At 41.4% G+C, this 27,754-nt stretch overlaps 5 protein-coding genes across 5 annotated transcripts; all 5 read left to right on the top strand.

Moving 5' to 3' along the window:
* Positions 1-4,252: 4,252 nt before the first annotated feature.
* On the top strand, positions 4,253-5,484 carry LOC306919421 (cysteine/serine-rich nuclear protein 3-like; the record flags this gene model as incomplete). Its single annotated transcript, XM_079532206.1, has 2 exons — positions 4,253-5,431; positions 5,476-5,484. 2 exons carry the CDS (start codon positions 4,253-4,255, stop codon positions 5,482-5,484), a joined length of 1,188 nt encoding a protein of 395 aa, XP_079388332.1.
* Positions 5,485-9,683: 4,199 nt separating this feature from the next.
* LOC306919422 (cysteine/serine-rich nuclear protein 3-like) lies at positions 9,684-10,915 on the top strand (the record flags this gene model as incomplete). Its single annotated transcript, XM_079532207.1, has 2 exons — positions 9,684-10,862; positions 10,907-10,915. 2 exons carry the CDS (start codon positions 9,684-9,686, stop codon positions 10,913-10,915), a joined length of 1,188 nt encoding a protein of 395 aa, XP_079388333.1.
* A 4,203-nt stretch (positions 10,916-15,118) lies between these two features.
* Positions 15,119-16,350, top strand: LOC306919423 (cysteine/serine-rich nuclear protein 3-like; the record flags this gene model as incomplete). Its single annotated transcript, XM_079532208.1, has 2 exons — positions 15,119-16,297; positions 16,342-16,350. 2 exons carry the CDS (start codon positions 15,119-15,121, stop codon positions 16,348-16,350), a joined length of 1,188 nt encoding a protein of 395 aa, XP_079388334.1.
* A 4,203-nt stretch (positions 16,351-20,553) lies between these two features.
* On the top strand, positions 20,554-21,785 carry LOC306919424 (cysteine/serine-rich nuclear protein 3-like; the record flags this gene model as incomplete). The annotated part of the gene is made up of 2 exons (XM_079532209.1): positions 20,554-21,732; positions 21,777-21,785. The coding sequence occupies 2 exons, from the start codon at positions 20,554-20,556 to the stop codon at positions 21,783-21,785; spliced, it is 1,188 nt and encodes a 395-aa protein (XP_079388335.1).
* Positions 21,786-25,988: 4,203 nt separating this feature from the next.
* LOC306919425 (cysteine/serine-rich nuclear protein 3-like) lies at positions 25,989-27,220 on the top strand (the record flags this gene model as incomplete). Its single annotated transcript, XM_079532210.1, has 2 exons — positions 25,989-27,167; positions 27,212-27,220. 2 exons carry the CDS (start codon positions 25,989-25,991, stop codon positions 27,218-27,220), a joined length of 1,188 nt encoding a protein of 395 aa, XP_079388336.1.
* Between the last annotated feature and the right edge of the window lie 534 nt (positions 27,221-27,754).

Raw genomic sequence — 27,754 nt, forward strand, 5'->3', positions numbered from 1 at the left:
GGTCTGGTTGACATGGACGATGGAGCTGCAGGGCTGGCCCACGCCCTCAGCCTCTGTGACAATGACAATGACACATATAGGGCCTTGTTTGCAGACTGGAACGGCCAGACCAAAGTCAATGAGTTTGACTTTGAGGGGTTGTTGTCGTTGGTTCACCAGCATGATGTTGTCTAGTTTGATGTCTGTGTGGATCAGACCGATTCCCTTCAGGGCCTGGAGTGCAATGGCAAGCTGCAAGACAAGAATAAAGAGCATGATCAGAAATTCAGAAATTCAACTCAGTATCTTTGTATCAATATTTTTTCCATTACTTTAAAATGTAATTGTCAATAAAAATGTTTTGTTTTGTGTTTTCCAGGAACCAGAGGAGTATTACACAGTGCAGGAGTTAAAGGCAGAACTGCTAATAGAGGATGTTATGTATACACTTACATGTGTGATTTGCTCACAGGAAGAAGTGTTCTCCTCCCTGCGTTGCGATGCTGATGAAACATCTTGTGACGTCTTCATGGACCTGTTGAAACGAATGCTTCATCTGGATCCAGAGGGGAGGATAACACCTGACCAGGTGTTGGACCATCCCTTCATCACCATGCCTCACCTATGACCGTCTCAAGGTGTTTGTGGGGTCAACCATTGCAAATGTAATGCACTCCCAGTTATTGGTATTGGATTTTGTGTACAGTACATGTTTGACTATGACAACGCCACAATATGGTGATGTCGGCCAACACTGATCCAGACAGGACACTATGCTACCTAAGACACTTCAGTCAACTGAAACTGAGATCATGTGTGACCCATGGGGTGTACCATTTGTGATCACAGTACTCTTAGTAGTTATACTGTAAGAACACATGCACTATCACTGACTGTTACTATATGACTATATACTATACACACTGCTGTTCCAGTGCTGCTAATAGATGATGTTATGTATACACTTACATGTGTGATATTATCTGCTGCTAAGTGTTGTCTCTCACCTGCACAACAGACTGTGATTCTATATTAGTATATTATATACATTTCATGTGTTTATTTTACATTTTGTATTTAATATTGCACTTGCAAGTTTATATTGTACATACCAGTACTGTATATGACATCACATCAAACTGCATTTGATTGAGTTTTTATTTCTCTTCTGCACTGTAATGTTTTATGTATTTTTGTTTTAAAATAAGCATTTCTAATTGTATGTATTATTCCCTTGCACATTATGTAGGCCTATATTAGACATGTTATATTAGACATTGTGTTATGTTCACATCATTGGCTGCATTCCAACTGAGAAGAAATTAGCACAATACATTTTGTAAATAATTGTTCTATTGATATATGTTTTAAGTTGTAAACATGGTTGAAATAAAACGTGTTACCTTGAAATATGCGTTGTGTACGTTCTTAAATATGGCCCAGAACAGGTTTTAAAACATTCATATTTTCCAGTTAACTTATATCTCTACATTTATTGATTGTATACTAGATAGAACGTCCTTGCGGTCATGTTTCCATCCATCCATGTCCTATATATGTATTAGTAAAGGCTATTAAATTAGTGTCTATTTGGGGGTCCTTGGCGTGACGTTTGGGAACCACTGATATACAGCAGGGTATAAAGCCTTTTAAAACAAACAGCAGCATGTTGTGCACTCACTGTAAGTAAACATTGCACTTTAACATTGTCACCACAAACAATAATAGCAATGATTGTTACAAGAACATATAGCCATTTTAACACACCTGAAACATTGCACACTAGAAAGCTGAAAGAGTGATAACAGTTTCATGTGATGATAGACCTATTACTGTAGTTCTGCTGAAACTCATCAGAGTCAAAGAGGTGTGAAATAGTCTCAGTTCATCCAAAATGTGATCATTAGCAGGTGATCTGTCCAATGCCAGACAACGAGTGACCATTAACACGTTAATCTCTGCATTTTAAAGCATATAGTGAATGAAGCATCAGCCATCATCATTTAGCATGTGTACATTTTAACATGGGGAAAGAATGTGGGGTTTGTTCATTATTTAGCATTTGAAAAACATTGAATAAAAGTGCATTCATCACCACCATATTGAGAGAGAACCCTGCAAAAATGTATCAGCTTATGTTTTTGTTCAGTGTATTTTCATTCAATCCCTTCCAGTTTCACTATGACTTATATGACTGGATATGGAGACAGTAACCTCTGTTACTGAACAAACAAATAATTAATATAGGATATAATTGAATAAGTATATTGATATATCCTGATTTATCTTGACTTATCCTGATCATTTATTAATACTATGGACACATGTTTCTGCACACAGGCCTACACATTACACAATGGGATTTCACTGTAAATATAGATAAGAAATGAAATGAAACCAATAGCGCACAATAGGATATGAGACTTTGATTTGACAATATACTTATTTGCTGTTCCAGTCCTGTACAGAAACCAGACCACTGTCTTCTATACTAAAGTGGAAACAAATTGAACCTACATTACAACCTAACACATAAAATACAAGGGGTGCTGTATATAGGCTACTTGTAAAAGACAAGATGTGAAGGCTTGTCTACTATTTATAAATATTGTTTGAAACAAATAGGCCTAACTGTTTTACTTCCGTGTTCTTGTTTTTAATAAATGTTTAAAGTCAAGATTTGTTTTTTATCTGTGGTTTGTAAGTGTTCCAAGATAAATTAAGATAAATGGGATGTAAATCACAGTATGAGCAGTTGTTTCTTCACCAGAGCTGGTTCTCCTTGGTTCTGATGTTACTGAATTAATGTGGAGAAATCCTCAAGATGAATGGCTCTGCTGCAGTAACAATGAATTCATATCCACTTATTCAATAGTTAGATTGTACATATGTATCCAGATACTGAGTAAGTCATTTTTGGATGAACTACTATACTGCTTTTTAAGGTTTATTATAAACCAGCAGTTGTTATGCACCATGGAAGAACTCCCAGAAAACAGCAGGTATGCTGGCACTCTTATTTATTTTACATCACAATGAAATACTGTTCTGTTTCCCACTGCATTTGATTGAGTTTTTCTTTCTCTTCTGCACTGTAATGTTTTATGTATTTTTGTTTTAGTTATGATTTTATATATGTTTCCTGATGTGTGCAAAGCACATTGAAATGCCTTGTTGGAATTTGCTATACCAATAACGTTATTTTATATTTATGCTGGCTCCTGCTTTGACTTTAAGAAACTCCTCAATGGATCACTAGACTAGTAGACTAAATATTGTTCAACCAAAGTGGACTGTTATGTTCAAGTGGACTCTGTTTTCGACCATTGAATGGTTTTTCTCCAGATTAACTGGAAAACCAGTTCTTAAAGGGGCATTCCACTCATTTTCAACATTTTACTATGTCATTATATACCTTAGAGCTGCATTAAACATGCCAAAATATTAGACAAGTTGTTTTGATTTTGTACCAAAACTCCCCAGCCACATAGACAAAGCCAACACTCAATGGAAATCAGACTTTGAATAGGGGACACATTAGCACATTCCAAACCAGCCTGGGACAAGAAGCATAGAGGTGTCACTGACACCAAATGGACCATTAGACACCGGGCTCAGGAAACAAAAGAGAAACACATGTAAATTTTTCTTTGTTGAAATGGAGCCATGGGGTGAATTAACCCCAATAAGGCTAAATAAACCAAAAGTCCTACAACATTAAGGTAAACTTAAACTCTTAAAGTTAAACTGGAGATAATCTAAGAGTGATTGGATTAGGCTTCCTTCAAGTACATGGCGAATGCACTCATTCCTTGCAATGTACTTACATACACTTACATATGTTGCGACCTTCGGTCGCAACATATGTAGGTACATTGCACTGAAGTCCCCAGGTCCCCCCAGTCGAGCTTGTACCTGTAACTTGGGGGAAGTCTATTATAATTATTACTGATTCTCCAGTAAAGACATGTTGCCTCTACAAAAACCACACTACAAATGAAAGAAACCAGAACAAGAGAACACACACCCATTGATTCTGATTGGACGGAATGAAACAATGGCCAAGTAAACCACACCCATCAACAAAGCTAATTGGCCGAATGACTATGAGTCACGCCCACCATTAGGAACACATAAAACCAGGGCTCCAGCACAACTAATCATTCTCCTAACAGAATCTTGCCTGAGGAAGGACCAACCAGTCCGAAACGTCTACTTTTCCAGCTCTCCTTTATATTTGATTCCGTCGTGAGTGAAGCGCCACCGTCGAGTCATGAGAGGTATTCTGAAAAGAAAGTTTGAGGAGGTCGACGATGAAGATCCATTCTACTCCTCCCCTCCATCATCGTCCCTGCCTTCTCCTGCCTCCACGGAATGGGATTCTGATGGGGAGAGCAGCTCCTCAGAAAGCCAGGACTTTACAACTAATGGTTCTGCTTCACCTGCTGCCAGTCAACCCATCCAGTCTATTCTGAAGAGGCCAAAGCTGGAAGGGAGGCAGAGCAACGTGCGCTTTGATCTGGTGACGGTGTTCTACTTCCCACAATGCCAGGGTTTCACTAGCGTACCCCTTCGCGGGGGTGCCAGTCTGGGCATGTTGCACAGGCACAGCACTCTCCGCAGGTACACAATGGCAGAGCACGCCCTGGAACAACGGAGTTGGCGCAGAGAGAGACTACGAGAGAGACGGAGAGAGGAGAAGCTTGAGGCTTTGAGACACCAGTTGATGGCCAATGGTACCATTGACCAGAGAGAATCTGAGCGACTGACTGCAGACCAGGTCCCAGACGGAGACACTGACGTCCACATCACCGACGCCGAGCTGGAGGATGGGAACAGCTTCCTGCAGCCGTACTCCTACAAGCACAGACAGGCACTCCTGCGAGCAGCAGGTGTGAAGCACATTGACAAAGAGGAGAAGAGACAGCTGCATTCCCTGCGTGTCTTCAGGGAGGACTCTGGATGCAATTGCCAGGGTTTCTGTGAGCCAGAGACTTGTGAATGCAGTCTGGCAGGAATCAAGTGCCAGATGGACGCATGCCTCCCATGCTGCACTAAAGACGGCTGCGCAAACATTCAGGGACGCGTAGAGTTCAACTCCAGACGCGCGCAGACCCACTACATCGACACCGTCATGAGGCTAGAACTAGAGAGGCTACTACAAGATGATACGCCTGACCAACTGGACCACCAGAGCGCGGCTCCAGAAGATCTCCAGTTGGATGTGGACCAGGGACCCCCAGCAGGGGATGCCCCGGAAAAAAGCTGTCCCTTCGGGTTTTCCGCCGAGGACGAAGGGCTTCCTCTCACCATGCCCCCCACCCCTTCCTACCATTTCAGTCCAGAGCGCTCCGTGGTGGAGGAGAACAGCTGTAGCAGCGACATGACCGACTCCTCGTGCTCCCCTTCCCAAAGCGAAGACTCGGATGACGTCGGGGGAAGCCCGGGTCTGGTTGACATGGACGATGGAGCTGCAGGGCTGGCCCACGCCCTCAGCCTCTGTGACAATGACAATGACAATGACACATATAGGGCCTTGTTTGCAGACTGGAACGGCCAGACCAAAGTCAATGAGTTTGACTTTGAGGGGTTGTTGTCGTTGGTTCACCAGCATGATGTTGTCTAGTTTGATGTCTGTGTGGATCAGACCGATTCCCTTCAGGGCCTGGAGTGCAATGGCAAGCTGCAAGACAAGAATAAAGAGCATGATCAGAAATTCAGAAATTCAACTCAGTATCTTTGTATCAATATTTTTTCCATTACTTTAAAATGTAATTGTCAATAAAAATGTTTTGTTTTGTGTTTTCCAGGAACCAGAGGAGTATTACACAGTGCAGGAGTTAAAGGCAGAACTGCTAATAGAGGATGTTATGTATACACTTACATGTGTGATTTGCTCACTGGAAGAAGTGTTATCCTCCCTGCGTTGCGATGCTGATGAAACATCTTGTGACGTCTTCATGGACCTGTTGAAACGAATGCTTCATCTGGATCCAGAGGGGAGGATAACACCTGACCAGGTGTTGGACCATCCCTTCATCACCATGCCTCACCTATGACCGTCTCAAGGTGTTTGTGGGGTCAACCATTGCAAATGTAATGCACTCCCAGTTATTGGTATTGGATTTTGTGTACAGTACATGTTTGACTATGACAACGCCACAATATGGTGATGTCGGCCAACACTGATCCAGACAGGACACTATGCTACCTAAGACACTTCAGTCAACGGAAACTGAGATCATGTGTGACCCATGGGGTGTACCATTTGTGATCACAGTACTCTTAGTAGTTATACTGTAAGAACACATGCACTATCACTGACTGTTACTATATGACTATATACTATACACACTGCTGTTGCAGTGCTGCTAATAGATGATGTTATGTATACACTTACATGTGTGATATTATCTGCTGCTAAGTGTTGTCTCTCACCTGCACAACAGACTGTGATTCTATATTAGTATATTATATACATTTCATGTGTTTATTTTACATTTTGTATTTAATATTGCACTTGCAAGTTTATATTGTACATACCAGTACTGTATATGACATCACATCAAACTGCATTTGATTGAGTTTTTCTTTCTCTTCTGCACTGTAATGTTTTATGTATTTTTGTTTTAAAATAAGCATTTCTAATTGTATGTATTATTCCCTTGCACATTATGTAGGCCTATATTAGACATGTTATATTAGACATTGTGTTATGTTCACATCATTGGCTGAATTCCAACTGAGAAGAAATTAGCACAATACATTTTGTAAATAATTGTTCTATTGATATATGTTTTAAGTTGTAAACATGGTTTAAATAAAACGTGTTACCTTGAAATATGCGTTGTGTACGTTCTTAAATATGGCCCAGAACAGGTTTTAAAACATTCATATTTTCCAGTTAACTTATATCTCTACATTTATTGATTGTATACTAGATAGAACGTCCTTGCGGTCATGTTTCCATCCATCCATGTCCTATATATGTATTAGTAAAGGCTATTAAATTAGTGTCTATTTGGGGGTCCTTGGCGTGACGTTTGGGAACCACTGATATACAGCAGGGTATAAAGCCTTTTAAAACAAACAGCAGCATGTTGTGCACTCACTGTAAGTAAACATTGCACTTTAACATTGTCACCACAAACAATAATAGCAATGATTGTTACAAGAACATATAGCCATTTTAACACACCTGAAACATTGCACACTAGAAAGCTGAAAGAGTGATAACAGTTCCATGTGATGATAGACCTATTACTGTAGTTCTGCTGAAACTCATCAGAGTCAAAGAGGTGTGAAATGGTCTCAGTTCATCCAAAATGTGATCATTAGCAGGTGATCTGTCCAATGCCAGACAACGAGTGACCATTAACACGTTAATCTCTGCATTTGAATGCATATAGTGAATGAAGCATCAGCCATCATCATTTAGCATGTGTACATTTTAACATGGGGAAAGAATGTGGGGTTTGTTCATTATTTAGCATTTGAAAAACATTGAATAAAAGTGCATTCATCACCACCATATTGAGAGAGAACCCTGCAAAAATGTATCAGCTTATGTTTTTGTTCAGTGTATTTTCATTCAATCCCTTCCAGTTTCACTATGACTTATATGACTGGATATGGAGACAGTAACCTCTGTTACTGAACAAACAAATAATTAATATAGGATATAATTGAATAAGTATAATGATATATCCTGATTTATCTTGACTTATCCTGATCATTTATTAATACTATGGACACATGTTTCTGCACACAGGCCTACACATTACACAATGGGATTTCACTGTAAATATAGATAAGAAATGAAATGAAACCAATAGCGCACAATAGGATATGAGACTTTGATTTGACAATATACTTATTTGCTGTTCCAGTCCTGTACAGAAACCAGACCACTGTCTTCTATACTAAAGTGGAAACAAATTGAACCTACATTACAACCTAACACATAAAATACAAGGGGTGCTGTATATAGGCTACTTGTAAAAGACAAGATGTGAAGGCTTGTCTACTATTTATAAATATTGTTTGAAACAAATAGGCCTAACTGTTTTACTTCCGTGTTCTTGTTTTTAATAAATGTTTAAAGTCAAGATTTGTTTTTTATCTGTGGTTTGTAAGTGTTCCAAGATAAATTAAGATAAATGGGATGTAAATCACAGTATGAGCAGTTGTTTCTTCACCAGAGCTGGTTCTCCTTGGTTCTGATGTTACTGAATTAATGTGGAGAAATCCTCAAGATGAATGGCTCTGCTGCAGTAACAATGAATTCATATCCACTTATTCAATAGTTAGATTGTACATATGTATCCAGATACTGAGTAAGTCATTTTTGGATGAACTACTATACTGCTTTTTAAGGTTTATTATAAACCAGCAGTTGTTATGCACCATGGAAGAACTCCCAGAAAACAGCAGGTATGCTGGCACTCTTATTTATTTTACATCACAATGAAATACTGTTCTGTTTCCCACTGCATTTGATTGAGTTTTTCTTTCTCTTCTGCACTGTAATGTTTTATGTATTTTTGTTTTAGTTATGATTTTATATATGTTTCCTGATGTGTGCAAAGCACATTGAAATGCCTTGTTGGAATTTGCTATACCAATAACGTTATTTTATATTTATGCTGGCTCCTGCTTTGACTTTAAGAAACTCCTCAATGGATCACTAGACTAGTAGACTAAATATTGTTCAACCAAAGTGGACTGTTATGTTCAAGTGGACTCTGTTTTCGACCATTGAATGGTTTTTCTCCAGATTAACTGGAAAACCAGTTCTTAAAGGGGCATTCCACTCATTTTCAACATTTTACTATGTCATTATATACCTTAGAGCTGCATTAAACATGCCAAAATATTAGACAAGTTGTTTTGATTTTGTACCAAAACTCCCCAGCCACATAGACAAAGCCAACACTCAATGGAAATCAGACTTTGAATAGGGGACACATTAGCACATTCCAAACCAGCCTGGGACAAGAAGCATAGAGGTGTCACTGACACCAAATGGACCATTAGACACCGGGCTCAGGAAACAAAAGAGAAACACATGTAAATTTTTCTTTGTTGAAATGGAGCCATGGGGTGAATTAACCCCAATAAGGCTAAATAAACCAAAAGTCCTACAACATTAAGGTAAACTTAAACTCTTAAAGTTAAACTGGAGATAATCTAAGAGTGATTGGATTAGGCTTCCTTCAAGTACATGGCGAATGCACTCATTCCTTGCAATGTACTTACATACACTTACATATGTTGCGACCTTCGGTCGCAACATATGTAGGTACATTGCACTGAAGTCCCCAGGTCCCCCCAGTCGAGCTTGTACCTGTAACTTGGGGGAAGTCTATTATAATTATTACTGATTCTCCAGTAAAGACATGTTGCCTCTACAAAAACCACACTACAAATGAAAGAAACCAGAACAAGAGAACACACACCCATTGATTCTGATTGGACGGAATGAAACAATGGCCAAGTAAACCACACCCATCAACAAAGCTAATTGGCCGAATGACTATGAGTCACGCCCACCATTAGGAACACATAAAACCAGGGCTCCAGCACAACTAATCATTCTCCTAACAGAATCTTGCCTGAGGAAGGACCAACCAGTCCGAAACGTCTACTTTTCCAGCTCTCCTTTATATTTGATTCCGTCGTGAGTGAAGCGCCACCGTCGAGTCATGAGAGGTATTCTGAAAAGAAAGTTTGAGGAGGTCGACGATGAAGATCCATTCTACTCCTCCCCTCCATCATCGTCCCTGCCTTCTCCTGCCTCCACGGAATGGGATTCTGATGGGGAGAGCAGCTCCTCAGAAAGCCAGGACTTTACAACTAATGGTTCTGCTTCACCTGCTGCCAGTCAACCCATCCAGTCTATTCTGAAGAGGCCAAAGCTGGAAGGGAGGCAGAGCAACGTGCGCTTTGATCTGGTGACGGTGTTCTACTTCCCACAATGCCAGGGTTTCACTAGCGTACCCCTTCGCGGGGGTGCCAGTCTGGGCATGTTGCACAGGCACAGCACTCTCCGCAGGTACACAATGGCAGAGCACGCCCTGGAACAACGGAGTTGGCGCAGAGAGAGACTACGAGAGAGACGGAGAGAGGAGAAGCTTGAGGCTTTGAGACACCAGTTGATGGCCAATGGTACCATTGACCAGAGAGAATCTGAGCGACTGACTGCAGACCAGGTCCCAGACGGAGACACTGACGTCCACATCACCGACGCCGAGCTGGAGGATGGGAACAGCTTCCTGCAGCCGTACTCCTACAAGCACAGACAGGCACTCCTGCGAGCAGCAGGTGTGAAGCACATTGACAAAGAGGAGAAGAGACAGCTGCATTCCCTGCGTGTCTTCAGGGAGGACTCTGGATGCAATTGCCAGGGTTTCTGTGAGCCAGAGACTTGTGAATGCAGTCTGGCAGGAATCAAGTGCCAGATGGACGCATGCCTCCCATGCTGCACTAAAGACGGCTGCGCAAACATTCAGGGACGCGTAGAGTTCAACTCCAGACGCGCGCAGACCCACTACATCGACACCGTCATGAGGCTAGAACTAGAGAGGCTACTACAAGATGATACGCCTGACCAACTGGACCACCAGAGCGCGGCTCCAGAAGATCTCCAGTTGGATGTGGACCAGGGACCCCCAGCAGGGGATGCCCCGGAAAAAAGCTGTCCCTTCGGGTTTTCCGCCGAGGACGAAGGGCTTCCTCTCACCATGCCCCCCACCCCTTCCTACCATTTCAGTCCAGAGCGCTCCGTGGTGGAGGAGAACAGCTGTAGCAGCGACATGACCGACTCCTCGTGCTCCCCTTCCCAAAGCGAAGACTCGGATGACGTCGGGGGAAGCCCGGGTCTGGTTGACATGGACGATGGAGCTGCAGGGCTGGCCCACGCCCTCAGCCTCTGTGACAATGACAATGACAATGACACATATAGGGCCTTGTTTGCAGACTGGAACGGCCAGACCAAAGTCAATGAGTTTGACTTTGAGGGGTTGTTGTCGTTGGTTCACCAGCATGATGTTGTCTAGTTTGATGTCTGTGTGGATCAGACCGATTCCCTTCAGGGCCTGGAGTGCAATGGCAAGCTGCAAGACAAGAATAAAGAGCATGATCAGAAATTCAGAAATTCAACTCAGTATCTTTGTATCAATATTTTTTCCATTACTTTAAAATGTAATTGTCAATAAAAATGTTTTGTTTTGTGTTTTCCAGGAACCAGAGGAGTATTACACAGTGCAGGAGTTAAAGGCAGAACTGCTAATAGAGGATGTTATGTATACACTTACATGTGTGATTTGCTCACTGGAAGAAGTGTTATCCTCCCTGCGTTGCGATGCTGATGAAACATCTTGTGACGTCTTCATGGACCTGTTGAAACGAATGCTTCATCTGGATCCAGAGGGGAGGATAACACCTGACCAGGTGTTGGACCATCCCTTCATCACCATGCCTCACCTATGACCGTCTCAAGGTGTTTGTGGGGTCAACCATTGCAAATGTAATGCACTCCCAGTTATTGGTATTGGATTTTGTGTACAGTACATGTTTGACTATGACAACGCCACAATATGGTGATGTCGGCCAACACTGATCCAGACAGGACACTATGCTACCTAAGACACTTCAGTCAACGGAAACTGAGATCATGTGTGACCCATGGGGTGTACCATTTGTGATCACAGTACTCTTAGTAGTTATACTGTAAGAACACATGCACTATCACTGACTGTTACTATATGACTATATACTATACACACTGCTGTTGCAGTGCTGCTAATAGATGATGTTATGTATACACTTACATGTGTGATATTATCTGCTGCTAAGTGTTGTCTCTCACCTGCACAACAGACTGTGATTCTATATTAGTATATTATATACATTTCATGTGTTTATTTTACATTTTGTATTTAATATTGCACTTGCAAGTTTATATTGTACATACCAGTACTGTATATGACATCACATCAAACTGCATTTGATTGAGTTTTTCTTTCTCTTCTGCACTGTAATGTTTTATGTATTTTTGTTTTAAAATAAGCATTTCTAATTGTATGTATTATTCCCTTGCACATTATGTAGGCCTATATTAGACATGTTATATTAGACATTGTGTTATGTTCACATCATTGGCTGAATTCCAACTGAGAAGAAATTAGCACAATACATTTTGTAAATAATTGTTCTATTGATATATGTTTTAAGTTGTAAACATGGTTTAAATAAAACGTGTTACCTTGAAATATGCGTTGTGTACGTTCTTAAATATGGCCCAGAACAGGTTTTAAAACATTCATATTTTCCAGTTAACTTATATCTCTACATTTATTGATTGTATACTAGATAGAACGTCCTTGCGGTCATGTTTCCATCCATCCATGTCCTATATATGTATTAGTAAAGGCTATTAAATTAGTGTCTATTTGGGGGTCCTTGGCGTGACGTTTGGGAACCACTGATATACAGCAGGGTATAAAGCCTTTTAAAACAAACAGCAGCATGTTGTGCACTCACTGTAAGTAAACATTGCACTTTAACATTGTCACCACAAACAATAATAGCAATGATTGTTACAAGAACATATAGCCATTTTAACACACCTGAAACATTGCACACTAGAAAGCTGAAAGAGTGATAACAGTTCCATGTGATGATAGACCTATTACTGTAGTTCTGCTGAAACTCATCAGAGTCAAAGAGGTGTGAAATGGTCTCAGTTCATCCAAAATGTGATCATTAGCAGGTGATCTGTCCAATGCCAGACAACGAGTGACCATTAACACGTTAATCTCTGCATTTGAATGCATATAGTGAATGAAGCATCAGCCATCATCATTTAGCATGTGTACATTTTAACATGGGGAAAGAATGTGGGGTTTGTTCATTATTTAGCATTTGAAAAACATTGAATAAAAGTGCATTCATCACCACCATATTGAGAGAGAACCCTGCAAAAATGTATCAGCTTATGTTTTTGTTCAGTGTATTTTCATTCAATCCCTTCCAGTTTCACTATGACTTATATGACTGGATATGGAGACAGTAACCTCTGTTACTGAACAAACAAATAATTAATATAGGATATAATTGAATAAGTATAATGATATATCCTGATTTATCTTGACTTATCCTGATCATTTATTAATACTATGGACACATGTTTCTGCACACAGGCCTACACATTACACAATGGGATTTCACTGTAAATATAGATAAGAAATGAAATGAAACCAATAGCGCACAATAGGATATGAGACTTTGATTTGACAATATACTTATTTGCTGTTCCAGTCCTGTACAGAAACCAGACCACTGTCTTCTATACTAAAGTGGAAACAAATTGAACCTACATTACAACCTAACACATAAAATACAAGGGGTGCTGTATATAGGCTACTTGTAAAAGACAAGATGTGAAGGCTTGTCTACTATTTATAAATATTGTTTGAAACAAATAGGCCTAACTGTTTTACTTCCGTGTTCTTGTTTTTAATAAATGTTTAAAGTCAAGATTTGTTTTTTATCTGTGGTTTGTAAGTGTTCCAAGATAAATTAAGATAAATGGGATGTAAATCACAGTATGAGCAGTTGTTTCTTCACCAGAGCTGGTTCTCCTTGGTTCTGATGTTACTGAAATAATGTGGAGAAATCCTCAAGATGAATGGCTCTGCTGCAGTAACAATGAATTCATATCCACTTATTCAATAGTTAGATTGTACATATTTATCCAGATACTGAGTAAGTCATTTTTGGATGAACTACTATACTGCTTTTTAAGGTTTATTATAAACCAGCAGTTGTTATGCACCACATGTGGAAGAACTCCCAGAAAACAGCAGGTATGCTGGCACTCTTATTTATTTTACATCACAATGAAATACTGTTCTGTTTCCCACTGCATTTGATTGAGTTTTTATTTCTCTTCTGCACTGTAATGTTTTATGTATTTTTGTTTTAGTTATGATTTTATATATGTTTCCTGATGTGTGCAAAGCACATTGAAATGCCTTGTTGGAATTTGCTTTACCAATAACGTTATTTTATATTTATGCTGGCTCCTGCTTTGACTTTAAGAAACTCCTCAATGGATCACTAGACTAGTAGACTAAATATTGTTCAACCAAAGTGGACTGTTATGTTCAAGTGGACTCTGTTTTCGACCATTGAATGTTTTTTCTCCAGATTAACTGGAAAACCAGTTCTTAAAGGGGCATTCCACTCATTTTCAACATTTTACTATGTCATTATATACCTTAGAGCTGCATTAAACATGCCAAAATATTAGACAAGTTGTTTTGATTTTGTACCAAAACTCCCCAGCCACATAGACAAAGCCAACACTCAATGGAAATCAGACTTTGAATAGGGGACACATTAGCACATTCCAAACCAGCCTGGGACAAGAAGCATAGAGGTGTCACTGACACCAAATGGGCCATTAGACACCGGGCTCAGGAAACAAAAGAGAAACACATGTAAATTTGTCTTTGTTGAAATGGAGCCATGGGGTGAATTAACCCCAATAAGGCTAAATAAACCAAAAGTCCTACAACAATAAGGTAAACTTAAACTCTTAAACTTAAACTGGAGATAATCTAAGAGTGATTGGATTAGGCTTCCTTCAAGTACATGGCGAATGCACTCATTCCTTGCAATGTACTTACATACACTTACATATGTTGCGACCTTCGGTCGCAACATATGTAGGTACATTGCACTGAAGTCCCCAGGTCCCCCCAGTCGAGCTTGTACCTGTAACTTGGGGGAAGTCTATTATAATTATTACTGATTCTCCAGTAAAGACATGTTGCCTCTACAAAAACCACACTACAAATGAAAGAAACCAGAACAAGAGAACACACACCCATTGATTCTGATTGGACGGAATGAAACAATGGCCAAGTAAACCACACCCATCAACAAAGCTAATTGGCCGAATGACTATGAGTCACGCCCACCATTAGGAACACATAAAACCAGGGCTCCAGCACAACTAATCATTCTCCTAACAGAATCTTGCCTGAGGAAGGACCAACCAGTCCGAAACGTCTACTTTTCCAGCTCTCCTTTATATTTGATTCCGTCGTGAGTGAAGCGCCACCGTCGAGTCATGAGAGGTATTCTGAAAAGAAAGTTTGAGGAGGTCGACGATGAAGATCCATTCTACTCCTCCCCTCCATCATCGTCCCTGCCTTCTCCTGCCTCCACGGAATGGGATTCTGATGGGGAGAGCAGCTCCTCAGAAAGCCAGGACTTTACAACTAATGGTTCTGCTTCACCTGCTGCCAGTCAACCCATCCAGTCTATTCTGAAGAGGCCAAAGCTGGAAGGGAGGCAGAGCAACGTGCGCTTTGATCTGGTGACGGTGTTCTACTTCCCACAATGCCAGGGTTTCACTAGCGTACCCCTTCGCGGGGGTGCCAGTCTGGGCATGTTGCACAGGCACAGCACTCTCCGCAGGTACACAATGGCAGAGCACGCCCTGGAACAACGGAGTTGGCGCAGAGAGAGACTACGAGAGAGACGGAGAGAGGAGAAGCTTGAGGCTTTGAGACACCAGTTGATGGCCAATGGTACCATTGACCAGAGAGAATCTGAGCGACTGACTGCAGACCAGGTCCCAGACGGAGACACTGACGTCCACATCACCGACGCCGAGCTGGAGGATGGGAGAAGCTTCCTGCAGCCGTACTCCTACAAGCACAGACAGGCACTCCTGCGAGCAGCAGGTGTGAAGCACATTGACAAAGAGGAGAAGAGACAGCTGCATTCCCTGCGTGTCTTCAGGGAGGACTCTGGATGCAATTGCCAGGGTTTCTGTGAGCCAGAGACTTGTGAATGCAGTCTGGCAGGAATCAAGTGCCAGATGGACGCATGCCTCCCATGCTGCACTAAAGACGGCTGCGCAAACATTCAGGGACGCGTAGAGTTCAACTCCAGACGCGCGCAGACCCACTACATCGACACCGTCATGAGGCTAGAACTAGAGAGGCTACTACAAGATGATACGCCTGACCAACTGGACCACCAGAGCGCGGCTCCAGAAGATCTCCAGTTGGATGTGGACCAGGGACCCCCAGCAGGGGATGCCCCGGAAAAAAGCTGTCCCTTCGGGTTTTCCGCCGAGGACGAAGGGCTTCCTCTCACCATGCCCCCCACCCCTTCCTACCATTTCAGTCCAGAGCGCTCCGTGGTGGAGGAGAACAGCTGTAGCAGCGACATGACCGACTCCTCGTGCTCCCCTTCCCAAAGCGAAGACTCGGATGACGTCGGGGGAAGCCCGGGTCTGGTTGACATGGACGATGGAGCTGCAGGGCTGGCCCACGCCCTCAGCCTCTGTGACAATGACAATGACAATGACACATATAGGGCCTTGTTTGCAGACTGGAACGGCCAGACCAAAGTCAATGAGTTTGACTTTGAGGGGTTGTTGTCGTTGGTTCACCAGCATGATGTTGTCTAGTTTGATGTCTGTGTGGATCAGACCGATTCCCTTCAGGGCCTGGAGTGCAATGGCAAGCTGCAAGACAAGAATAAAGAGCATGATCAGAAATTCAGAAATTCAACTCAGTATCTTTGTATCAATATTTTTTCCATTACTTTAAAATGTAATTGTCAATAAAAATGTTTTGTTTTGTGTTTTCCAGGAACCAGAGGAGTATTACACAGTGCAGGAGTTAAAGGCAGAACTGCTAATAGAGGATGTTATGTATACACTTACATGTGTGATTTGCTCACTGGAAGAAGTGTTATCCTCCCTGCGTTGCGATGCTGATGAAACATCTTGTGACGTCTTCATGGACCTGTTGAAACGAATGCTTCATCTGGATCCAGAGGGGAGGATAACACCTGACCAGGTGTTGGACCATCCCTTCATCACCATGCCTCACCTATGACCGTCTCAAGGTGTTTGTGGGGTCAACCATTGCAAATGTAATGCACTCCCAGTTATTGGTATTGGATTTTGTGTACAGTACATGTTTGACTATGACAACGCCACAATATGGTGATGTCGGCCAACACTGATCCAGACAGGACACTATGCTACCTAAGACACTTCAGTCAACGGAAACTGAGATCATGTGTGACCCATGGGGTGTACCATTTGTGATCACAGTACTCTTAGTAGTTATACTGTAAGAACACATGCACTATCACTGACTGTTACTATATGACTATATACTATACACACTGCTGTTGCAGTGCTGCTAATAGATGATGTTATGTATACACTTACATGTGTGATATTATCTGCTGCTAAGTGTTGTCTCTCACCTGCACAACAGACTGTGATTCTATATTAGTATATTATATACATTTCATGTGTTTATTTTACATTTTGTATTTAATATTGCACTTGCAAGTTTATATTGTACATACCAGTACTGTATATGACATCACATCAAACTGCATTTGATTGAGTTTTTCTTTCTCTTCTGCACTGTAATGTTTTATGTATTTTTGTTTTAAAATAAGCATTTCTAATTGTATGTATTATTCCCTTGCACATTATGTAGGCCTATATTAGACATGTTATATTAGACATTGTGTTATGTTCACATCATTGGCTGAATTCCAACTGAGAAGAAATTAGCACAATACATTTTGTAAATAATTGTTCTATTGATATATGTTTTAAGTTGTAAACATGGTTTAAATAAAACGTGTTACCTTGAAATATGCGTTGTGTACGTTCTTAAATATGGCCCAGAACAGGTTTTAAAACATTCATATTTTCCAGTTAACTTATATCTCTACATTTATTGATTGTATACTAGATAGAACGTCCTTGCGGTCATGTTTCCATCCATCCATGTCCTATATATGTATTAGTAAAGGCTATTAAATTAGTGTCTATTTGGGGGTCCTTGGCGTGACGTTTGGGAACCACTGATATACAGCAGGGTATAAAGCCTTTTAAAACAAACAGCAGCATGTTGTGCACTCACTGTAAGTAAACATTGCACTTTAACATTGTCACCACAAACAATAATAGCAATGATTGTTACAAGAACATATAGCCATTTTAACACACCTGAAACATTGCACACTAGAAAGCTGAAAGAGTGATAACAGTTCCATGTGATGATAGACCTATTACTGTAGTTCTGCTGAAACTCATCAGAGTCAAAGAGGTGTGAAATGGTCTCAGTTCATCCAAAATGTGATCATTAGCAGGTGATCTGTCCAATGCCAGACAACGAGTGACCATTAACACGTTAATCTCTGCATTTGAATGCATATAGTGAATGAAGCATCAGCCATCATCATTTAGCATGTGTACATTTTAACATGGGGAAAGAATGTGGGGTTTGTTCATTATTTAGCATTTGAAAAACATTGAATAAAAGTGCATTCATCACCACCATATTGAGAGAGAACCCTGCAACAATGTATCAGCTTATGTTTTTGTTCAGTGTATTTTCATTCAATCCCTTCCAGTTTCACTATGACTTATATGACTGGATATGGAGACAGTAACCTCTGTTACTGAACAAACAAATAATTAATATAGGATATAATTGAATAAGTATAATGATATATCCTGATTTATCTTGACTTATCCTGATCATTTATTAATACTATGGACACATGTTTCTGCACACAGGCCTACACATTACACAATGGGATTTCACTGTAAATATAGATAAGAAATGAAATGAAACCAATAGCGCACAATAGGATATGAGACTTTGATTTGACAATATACTTATTTGCTGTTCCAGTCCTGTACAGAAACCAGACCACTGTCTTCTATACTAAAGTGGAAACAAATTGAACCTACATTACAACCTAACACATAAAATACAAGGGGTGCTGTATATAGGCTACTTGTAAAAGACAAGATGTGAAGGCTTGTCTACTATTTATAAATATTGTTTGAAACAAATAGGCCTAACTGTTTTACTTCCGTGTTCTTGTTTTTAATAAATGTTTAAAGTCAAGATTTGTTTTTTATCTGTGGTTTGTAAGTGTTCCAAGATAAATTAAGATAAATGGGATGTAAATCACAGTATGAGCAGTTGTTTCTTCACCAGAGCTGGTTCTCCTTGGTTCTGATGTTACTGAAATAATGTGGAGAAATCCTCAAGATGAATGGCTCTGCTGCAGTAACAATGAATTCATATCCACTTATTCAATAGTTAGATTGTACATATTTATCCAGATACTGAGTAAGTCATTTTTGGATGAACTACTATACTGCTTTTTAAGGTTTATTATAAACCAGCAGTTGTTATGCACCACATGTGGAAGAACTCCCAGAAAACAGCAGGTATGCTGGCAGTCTTATTTATTTTACATCACAATGAAATACTGTTCTGTTTCCCACTGCATTTGATTGAGTTTTTCTTTCTCTTCTGCACTGTAATGTTTTATGTATTTTTGTTTTAGTTATGATTTTATATATGTTTCCTGATGTGTGCAAAGCACATTGAAATGCCTTGTTGGAATTTGCTATACCAATAACGTTATTTTATATTTATGCTGGCTCCTGCTTTGACTTTAAGAAACTCCTCAATGGATCACTAGACTAGTAGACTAAATATTGTTCAACCAAAGTGGACTGTTATGTTCAAGTGGACTCTGTTTTCGACCATTGAATGGTTTTTCTCCAGATTAACTGGAAAACCAGTTCTTAAAGGGGCATTCCACTCATTTTCAACATTTTACTATGTCATTATATACCTTAGAGCTGCATTAAACATGCCAAAATATTAGACAAGTTATTTTGATTTTGTACCAAAACTCCCCAGCCACATAGACAAAGCCAACACTCAATGGAAATCAGACTTTGAATAGGGGACACATTAGCACATTCCAAACCAGCCTGGGACAAGAAGCATAGAGGTGTCACTGACACCAAATGGGCCATTAGACACCGGGCTCAGGAAACAAAAGAGAAACACATGTAAATTTGTCTTTGTTGAAATGGAGCCATGGGGTGAATTAACCCCAATAAGGCTAAATAAACCAAAAGTCCTACAACAATAAGGTAAACTTAAACTCTTAAACTTAAACTGGAGATAATCTAAGAGTGATTGGATTAGGCTTCCTTCAAGTACATGGCGAATGCACTCATTCCTTGCAATGTACTTACATACACTTACATATGTTGCGACCTTCGGTCGCAACATATGTAGGTACATTGCACTGAAGTCCCCAGGTCCCCCCAGTCGAGCTTGTACCTGTAACTTGGGGGAAGTCTATTATAATTATTACTGATTCTCCAGTAAAGACATGTTGCCTCTACAAAAACCACACTACAAATGAAAGAAACCAGAACAAGAGAACACACACCCATTGATTCTGATTGGACGGAATGAAACAATGGCCAAGTAAACCACACCCATCAACAAAGCTAATTGGCCGAATGACTATGAGTCACGCCCACCATTAGGAACACATAAAACCAGGGCTCCAGCACAACTAATCATTCTCCTAACAGAATCTTGCCTGAGGAAGGACCAACCAGTCCGAAACGTCTACTTTTCCAGCTCTCCTTTATATTTGATTCCGTCGTGAGTGAAGCGCCACTGTCGAGTCATGAGAGGTATTCTGAAAAGAAAGTTTGAGGAGGTCGACGATGAAGATCCATTCTACTCCTCACCTCCATCATCGTCCCTGCCTTCTCCTGCCTCCACGGAATGGGATTCTGATGGGGAGAGCAGCTCCTCAGAAAGCCAGGACTTTACAACTAATGGTTCTGCTTCACCTGCTGCCAGTCAACCCATCCAGTCTGTTCTGAAGAGGCCAAAGCTGGAAGGGAGGCAGAGCAACGTGCGCTTTGATCTGGTGACGGTGTTCTACTTCCCACAATGCCAGGGTTTCACTAGCGTACCCCTTCGCGGGGGTGCCAGTCTGGGCATGTTGCACAGGCACAGCACTCTCCGCAGGTACACAATGGCAGAGCACGCCTTGGAACAACGGAGTTGGCGCAGAGAGAGACTACGAGAGAGACGGAGAGAGGAGAAGCTTGAGGCTTTGAGACACCAGTTGATGGCCAATGGTACCATTGACCAGAGAGAATCTGAGCGACTGACTGCAGACCAGGTCCCAGACGGAGACACTGACGTCCACATCACCGACGCCGAGCTGGAGGATGGGAACAGCTTCCTGCAGCCGTACTCCTACAAGCACAGACAGGCACTCCTGCGAGCAGCAGGTGTGAAGCACATTGACAAAGAGGAGAAGAGACAGCTGCATTCCCTGCGTGTCTTCAGGGAGGACTCTGGATGCAATTGCCAGGGTTTCTGTGAGCCAGAGACTTGTGAATGCAGTCTGGCAGGAATCAAGTGCCAGATGGACGCATGCCTCCCATGCTGCACTAAAGACGGCTGCGCAAACATTCAGGGACGCGTAGAGTTCAACTCCAGACGCGCGCAGACGCACTACATCGACACCGTCATGAGGCTAGAACTAGAGAGGCTACTACAAGATGATACGCCTGACCAACTGGACCACCAGAGCGCGGCTCCAGAAGATCTCCAGTTGGATGTGGACCAGGGACCCCCAGCAGGGGATGCCCCGGAAAAAAGCTGTCCCTTCGGGTTTTCCGCCGAGGACGAAGGGCTTCCTCTCACCATGCCCCCCACCCCTTCCTACCATTTCAGTCCAGAGCGCTCCGTGGTGGAGGAGAACAGCTGTAGCAGCGACATGACCGACTCCTCGTGCTCCCCTTCCCAAAGCGAAGACTCGGATGACGTCGGGGGAAGCCCGGGTCTGGTTGACATGGACGATGGAGCTGCAGGGCTGGCCCACGCCCTCAGCCTCTGTGACAATGACAATGACAATGACACATATAGGGCCTTGTTTGCAGACTGGAACGGCCAGACCAAAGTCAATGAGTTTGACTTTGAGGGGTTGTTGTCGTTGGTTCACCAGCATGATGTTGTCTAGTTTGATGTCTGTGTGGATCAGACCGATTCCCTTCAGGGCCTGGAGTGCAATGGCAAGCTGCAAGACAAGAATAAAGAGCATGATCAGAAATTCAGAAATTCAACTCAGTATCTTTGTATCAATATTTTTTCCATTACTTTAAAATGTAATTGTCAATAAAAATGTTTTGTTTTGTGTTTTCCAGGAACCAGAGGAGTATTACACAGTGCAGGAGTTAAAGGCAGAACTGCTAATAGAGGATGTTATGTATACACTTACATGTGTGATTTGCTCACTGGAAGAAGTGTTATCCTCCCTGCGTTGCGATGCTGATGAAACATCTTGTGACGTCTTCATGGACCTGTTGAAACGAATGCTTCATCTGGATCCAGAGGGGAGGATAACACCTGACCAGGTGTTGGACCATCCCTTCATCACCATGCCTCACCTATGACCGTCTCAAGGTGTTTGTGGGGTCAACCATTGCAAATGTAATGCACTCCCAGTTATTGGTATTGGATTTTGTGTACAGTACATGTTTGACTATGACAACGCCACAATATGGTGATGTCGGCCAACACTGATCCAGACAGGACACTATGCTACCTAAGACACTTCAGTCAACGGAAACTGAGATCATGTGTGACCCATGGGGTGTACCATTTGTGATCACAGTACTCTTAGTAGTTATACTGTAAGAACACATGCACTATCACTGACTGTTACTATATGACTATATACTATACACACTGCTGTTGCAGTGCTGCTAATAGATGATGTTATGTATACACTTACATGTGTGATATTATCTGCTGCTAAGTGTTGTCTCTCACCTGCACAACAGACTGTGATTCTATATTAGTATATTATATACATTTCATGTGTTTATTTTACATTTTGTATTTAATATTGCACTTGCAAGTTTATATTGTACATACCAGTACTGTATATGACATCACATCAAACTGCATTTGATTGAGTTTTTCTTTCTCTTCTGCACTGTAATGTTTTATGTATTTTTGTTTTAAAATAAGCATTTCTAATTGTATGTATTATTCCCTTGCACATTATGTAGGCCTATATTAGACATGTTATATTAGACATTGTGTTATGTTCACATCATTGGCTGAATTCCAACTGAGAAGAAATTAGCACAATACATTTTGTAAATAATTGTTCTATTGATATATGTTTTAAGTTGTAAACATGGTTTAAATAAAACGTGTTACCTTGAAATATGCGTTGTGTACGTTCTTAAATATGGCCCAGAACAGGTTTTAAAACATTCATATTTTCCAGTTAACTTATATCTCTACATTTATTGATTGTATACTAGATAGAACGTCCTTGCGGTCATGTTTCCATCCATCCATGTCCTATATATGTATTAGTAAAGGCTATTAAATTAGTGTCTATTTGGGGGTCCTTGGCGTGACGTTTGGGAACCACTGATATACAGCAGGGTATAAAGCCTTTTAAAACAAACAGCAGCATGTTGTGCACTCACTGTAAGTAAACATTGCACTTTAACATTGTCACCACAAACAATAATAGCAATGATTGTTACAAGAACATATAGCCATTTTAACACACCTGAAACATTGCACACTAGAAAGCTGAAAGAGTGATAACAGTTCCATGTGATGATAGACCTATTACTGTAGTTCTGCTGAAACTCATCAGAGTCAAAGAGGTGTGAAATGGTCTCAGTTCATCCAAAATGTGATCATTAGCAGGTGATCTGTCCAATGCCAGACAACGAGTGACCATTAACACGTTAATCTCTGCATTTGAATGCATATAGTGAATGAAGCATCAGCCATCATCATTTAGCATGTGTACATTTTAACATGGGGAAAGAATGTGGGGTTTGTTCATTATTTAGCATTTGAAAAACATTGAATAAAAGTGCATTCATCACCACCATATTGAGAGAGAACCCTGCAACAATGTATCAGCTTATGTTTTTGTTCAGTGTATTTTCATTCAATCTCTTCCAGTTTCACTATGACTTATATGACTGGATATGGAGACAGTAACCTCTGTTACTGAACAAACAAATAATTAATATAGGATATAATTGAATAAGTATAATGATATATCCTGATTTATCTTGACTTATCCTGATCATTTATTAATACTATGGACACATGTTTCTGCACACAGGCCTACACATTACACAATGGGATTTCACTGTAAATATAGATAAGAAATGAAATGAAACCAATAGCGCACAATAGGATATGAGACTTTGATTTGACAATATACTTATTTGCTGTTCCAGTCCTGTACAGAAACCAGACCACTGTCTTCTATACTAAAGTGGAAACAAATTGAACCTACATTACAACCTAACACATAAAATACAAGGGGTGCTGTATATAGGCTACTTGTAAAAGACAAGATGTGAAGGCTTGTCTACTATTTATAAATATTGTTTGAAACAAATAGGCCTAACTGTTTTACTTCCGTGTTCTTGTTTTTAATAAATGTTTAAAGTCAAGATTTGTTTTTTATCTGTGGTTTGTAAGTGTTCCAAGATAAATTAAGATAAATGGGATGTAAATCACAGTATGAGCAGTTGTTTCTTCACCAGAGCTGGTTCTCCTTGGTTCTGATGTTACTGAAATAATGTGGAGAAATCCTCAAGATGAATGGCTCTGCTGCAGTAACAATGAATTCATATCCACTTATTCAATAGTTAGATTGTACATATTTATCCAGATACTGAGTAAGTCATTTTTGGATGAACTACTATACTGCTTTTTAAGGTTTATTATAAACCAGCAGTTGTTATGCACCACATGTGGAAGAACTCCCAGAAAACAGCAGGTATGCTGGCAGTCTTATTTATTTTACATCACAATGAAATACTGTTCTGTTTCCCACTGCATTTGATTGAGTTTTTCTTTCTCTTCTGCACTGTAATGTTTTATGTATTTTTGTTTTAGTTATGATTTTATATATGTTTCCTGATGTGTGCAAAGCACATTGAAATGCCTTGTTGGAATTTGCTATACCAATAACGTTATTTTATATTTATGCTGGCTCCTGCTTTGACTTTAAGAAACTCCTCAATGGATCACTAGACTAGTAGACTAAATATTGTTCAACCAAAGTGGACTGTTATGTTCAAGTGGACTCTGTTTTCGACCATTGAATGGTTTTTCTCCAGATTAACTGGAAAACCAGTTCTTAAAGGGGCATTCCACTCATTTTCAACATTTTACTATGTCATTATATACCTTAGAGCTGCATTAAACATGCCAAAATATTAGACAAGTTGTTTTGATTTTGTACCAAAACTCCCCAGCCACATAGACAAAGCCAACACTCAATGGAAATCAGACTTTGAATAGGGGACACATTAGCACATTCCAAACCAGCCTGGGACAAGAAGCATAGAGGTGTCACTGACACCAAATGGGCCATTAGACACCGGGCTCAGGAAACAAAAGAGAAACACATGTAAATTTGTCTTTGTTGAAATGGAGCCATGGGGTGAATTAACCCCAATAAGGCTAAATAAACCAAAAGTCCTACAACAATAAGGTAAACCTAAACTCTTAAACTTAAACTGGAGATAATCTAAGAGTGATTGGATTAGGCTTCCTTCAAGTACATGGCGAATGCACTCATTCCTTGCAATGTACTTACATACACTTACATATGTTGCGACCTTCGGTCGCAACATATGTAGGTACATTGCACTGAAGTCCCCAGGTCCCCCCAGTCGAGCTTGTACCTGTAACTTGGGGGAAGTCTATTATAATTATTACTGATTCTCCAGTAAAGACATGTTGCCTCTACAAAAACCACACTACAAATGAAAGAAACCAGAACAAGAGAACACACACCCATTGATTCTGATTGGACGGAATGAAACAATGGCCAAGTAAACCACACCCATCAACAAAGCTAATTGGCCGAATGACTATGAGTCACGCCCACCATTAGGAACACATAAAACCAGGGCTCCAGCACAACTAATCATTCTCCTAACAGAATCTTGCCTGAGGAAGGACCAACCAGTCCGAAACGTCTACTTTTCCAGCTCTCCTTTATATTTGATTCCGTCGTGAGTGAAGCGCCACTGTCGAGTCATGAGAGGTATTCTGAAAAGAAAGTTTGAGGAGGTCGACGATGAAGATCCATTCTACTCCTCACCTCCATCATCGTCCCTGCCTTCTCCTGCCTCCACGGAATGGGATTCTGATGGGGAGAGCAGCTCCTCAGAAAGCCAGGACTTTACAACTAATGGTTCTGCTTCACCTGCTGCCAGTCAACCCATCCAGTCTGTTCTGAAGAGGCCAAAGCTGGAAGGGAGGCAGAGCAACGTGCGCTTTGATCTGGTGACGGTGTTCTACTTCCCACAATGCCAGGGTTTCACTAGCGTACCCCTTCGCGGGGGTGCCAGTCTGGGCATGTTGCACAGGCACAGCACTCTCCGCAGGTACACAATGGCAGAGCACGCCTTGGAACAACGGAGTTGGCGCAGAGAGAGACTACGAGAGAGACGGAGAGAGGAGAAGCTTGAGGCTTTGAGACACCAGTTGATGGCCAATGGTACCATTGACCAGAGAGAATCTGAGCGACTGACTGCAGACCAGGTCCCAGACGGAGACACTGACGTCCACATCACCGACGCCGAGCTGGAGGATGGGAACAGCTTCCTGCAGCCGTACTCCTACAAGCACAGACAGGCACTCCTGCGAGCAGCAGGTGTGAAGCACATTGACAAAGAGGAGAAGAGACAGCTGCATTCCCTGCGTGTCTTCAGGGAGGACTCTGGATGCAATTGCCAGGGTTTCTGTGAGCCAGAGACTTGTGAATGCAGTCTGGCAGGAATCAAGTGCCAGATGGACGCATGCCTCCCATGCTGCACTAAAGACGGCTGCGCAAACATTCAGGGACGCGTAGAGTTCAACTCCAGACGCGCGCAGACGCACTACATCGACACCGTCATGAGGCTAGAACTAGAGAGGCTACTACAAGATGATACGCCTGACCAACTGGACCACCAGAGCGCGGCTCCAGAAGATCTCCAGTTGGATGTGGACCAGGGACCCCCAGCAGGGGATGCCCCGGAAAAAAGCTGTCCCTTCGGGTTTTCCGCCGAGGACGAAGGGCTTCCTCTCACCATGCCCCCCACCCCTTCCTACCATTTCAGTCCAGAGCGCTCCGTGGTGGAGGAGAACAGCTGTAGCAGCGACATGACCGACTCCTCGTGCTCCCCTTCCCAAAGCGAAGACTCGGATGACGTCGGGGGAAGCCCGGGTCTGGTTGACATGGACGATGGAGCTGCAGGGCTGGCCCACGCCCTCAGCCTCTGTGACAATGACAATGACAATGACACATATAGGGCCTTGTTTGCAGACTGGAACGGCCAGACCAAAGTCAATGAGTTTGACTTTGAGGGGTTGTTGTCGTTGGTTCACCAGCATGATGTTGTCTAGTTTGATGTCTGTGTGGATCAGACCGATTCCCTTCAGGGCCTGGAGTGCAATGGCAAGCTGCAAGACAAGAATAAAGAGCATGATCAGAAATTCAGAAATTCAACTCAGTATCTTTGTATCAATATTTTTTCCATTACTTTAAAATGTAATTGTCAATAAAAATGTTTTGTTTTGTGTTTTCCAGGAACCAGAGGAGTATTACACAGTGCAGGAGTTAAAGGCAGAACTGCTAATAGAGGATGTTATGTATACACTTACATGTGTGATTTGCTCACTGGAAGAAGTGTTATCCTCCCTGCGTTGCGATGCTGATGAAACATCTTGTGACGTCTTCATGGACCTGTTGAAACGAATGCTTCATCTGGATCCAGAGGGGAGGATAACACCTGACCAGGTGTTGGACCATCCCTTCA

The sequence above is a fragment of the Electrona antarctica genome (genome assembly GCF_951216825.1).
Source record: "Electrona antarctica genome assembly, contig: scaffold_25, whole genome shotgun sequence".
Taxonomy (NCBI): domain Eukaryota; kingdom Metazoa; phylum Chordata; class Actinopteri; order Myctophiformes; family Myctophidae; genus Electrona; species Electrona antarctica.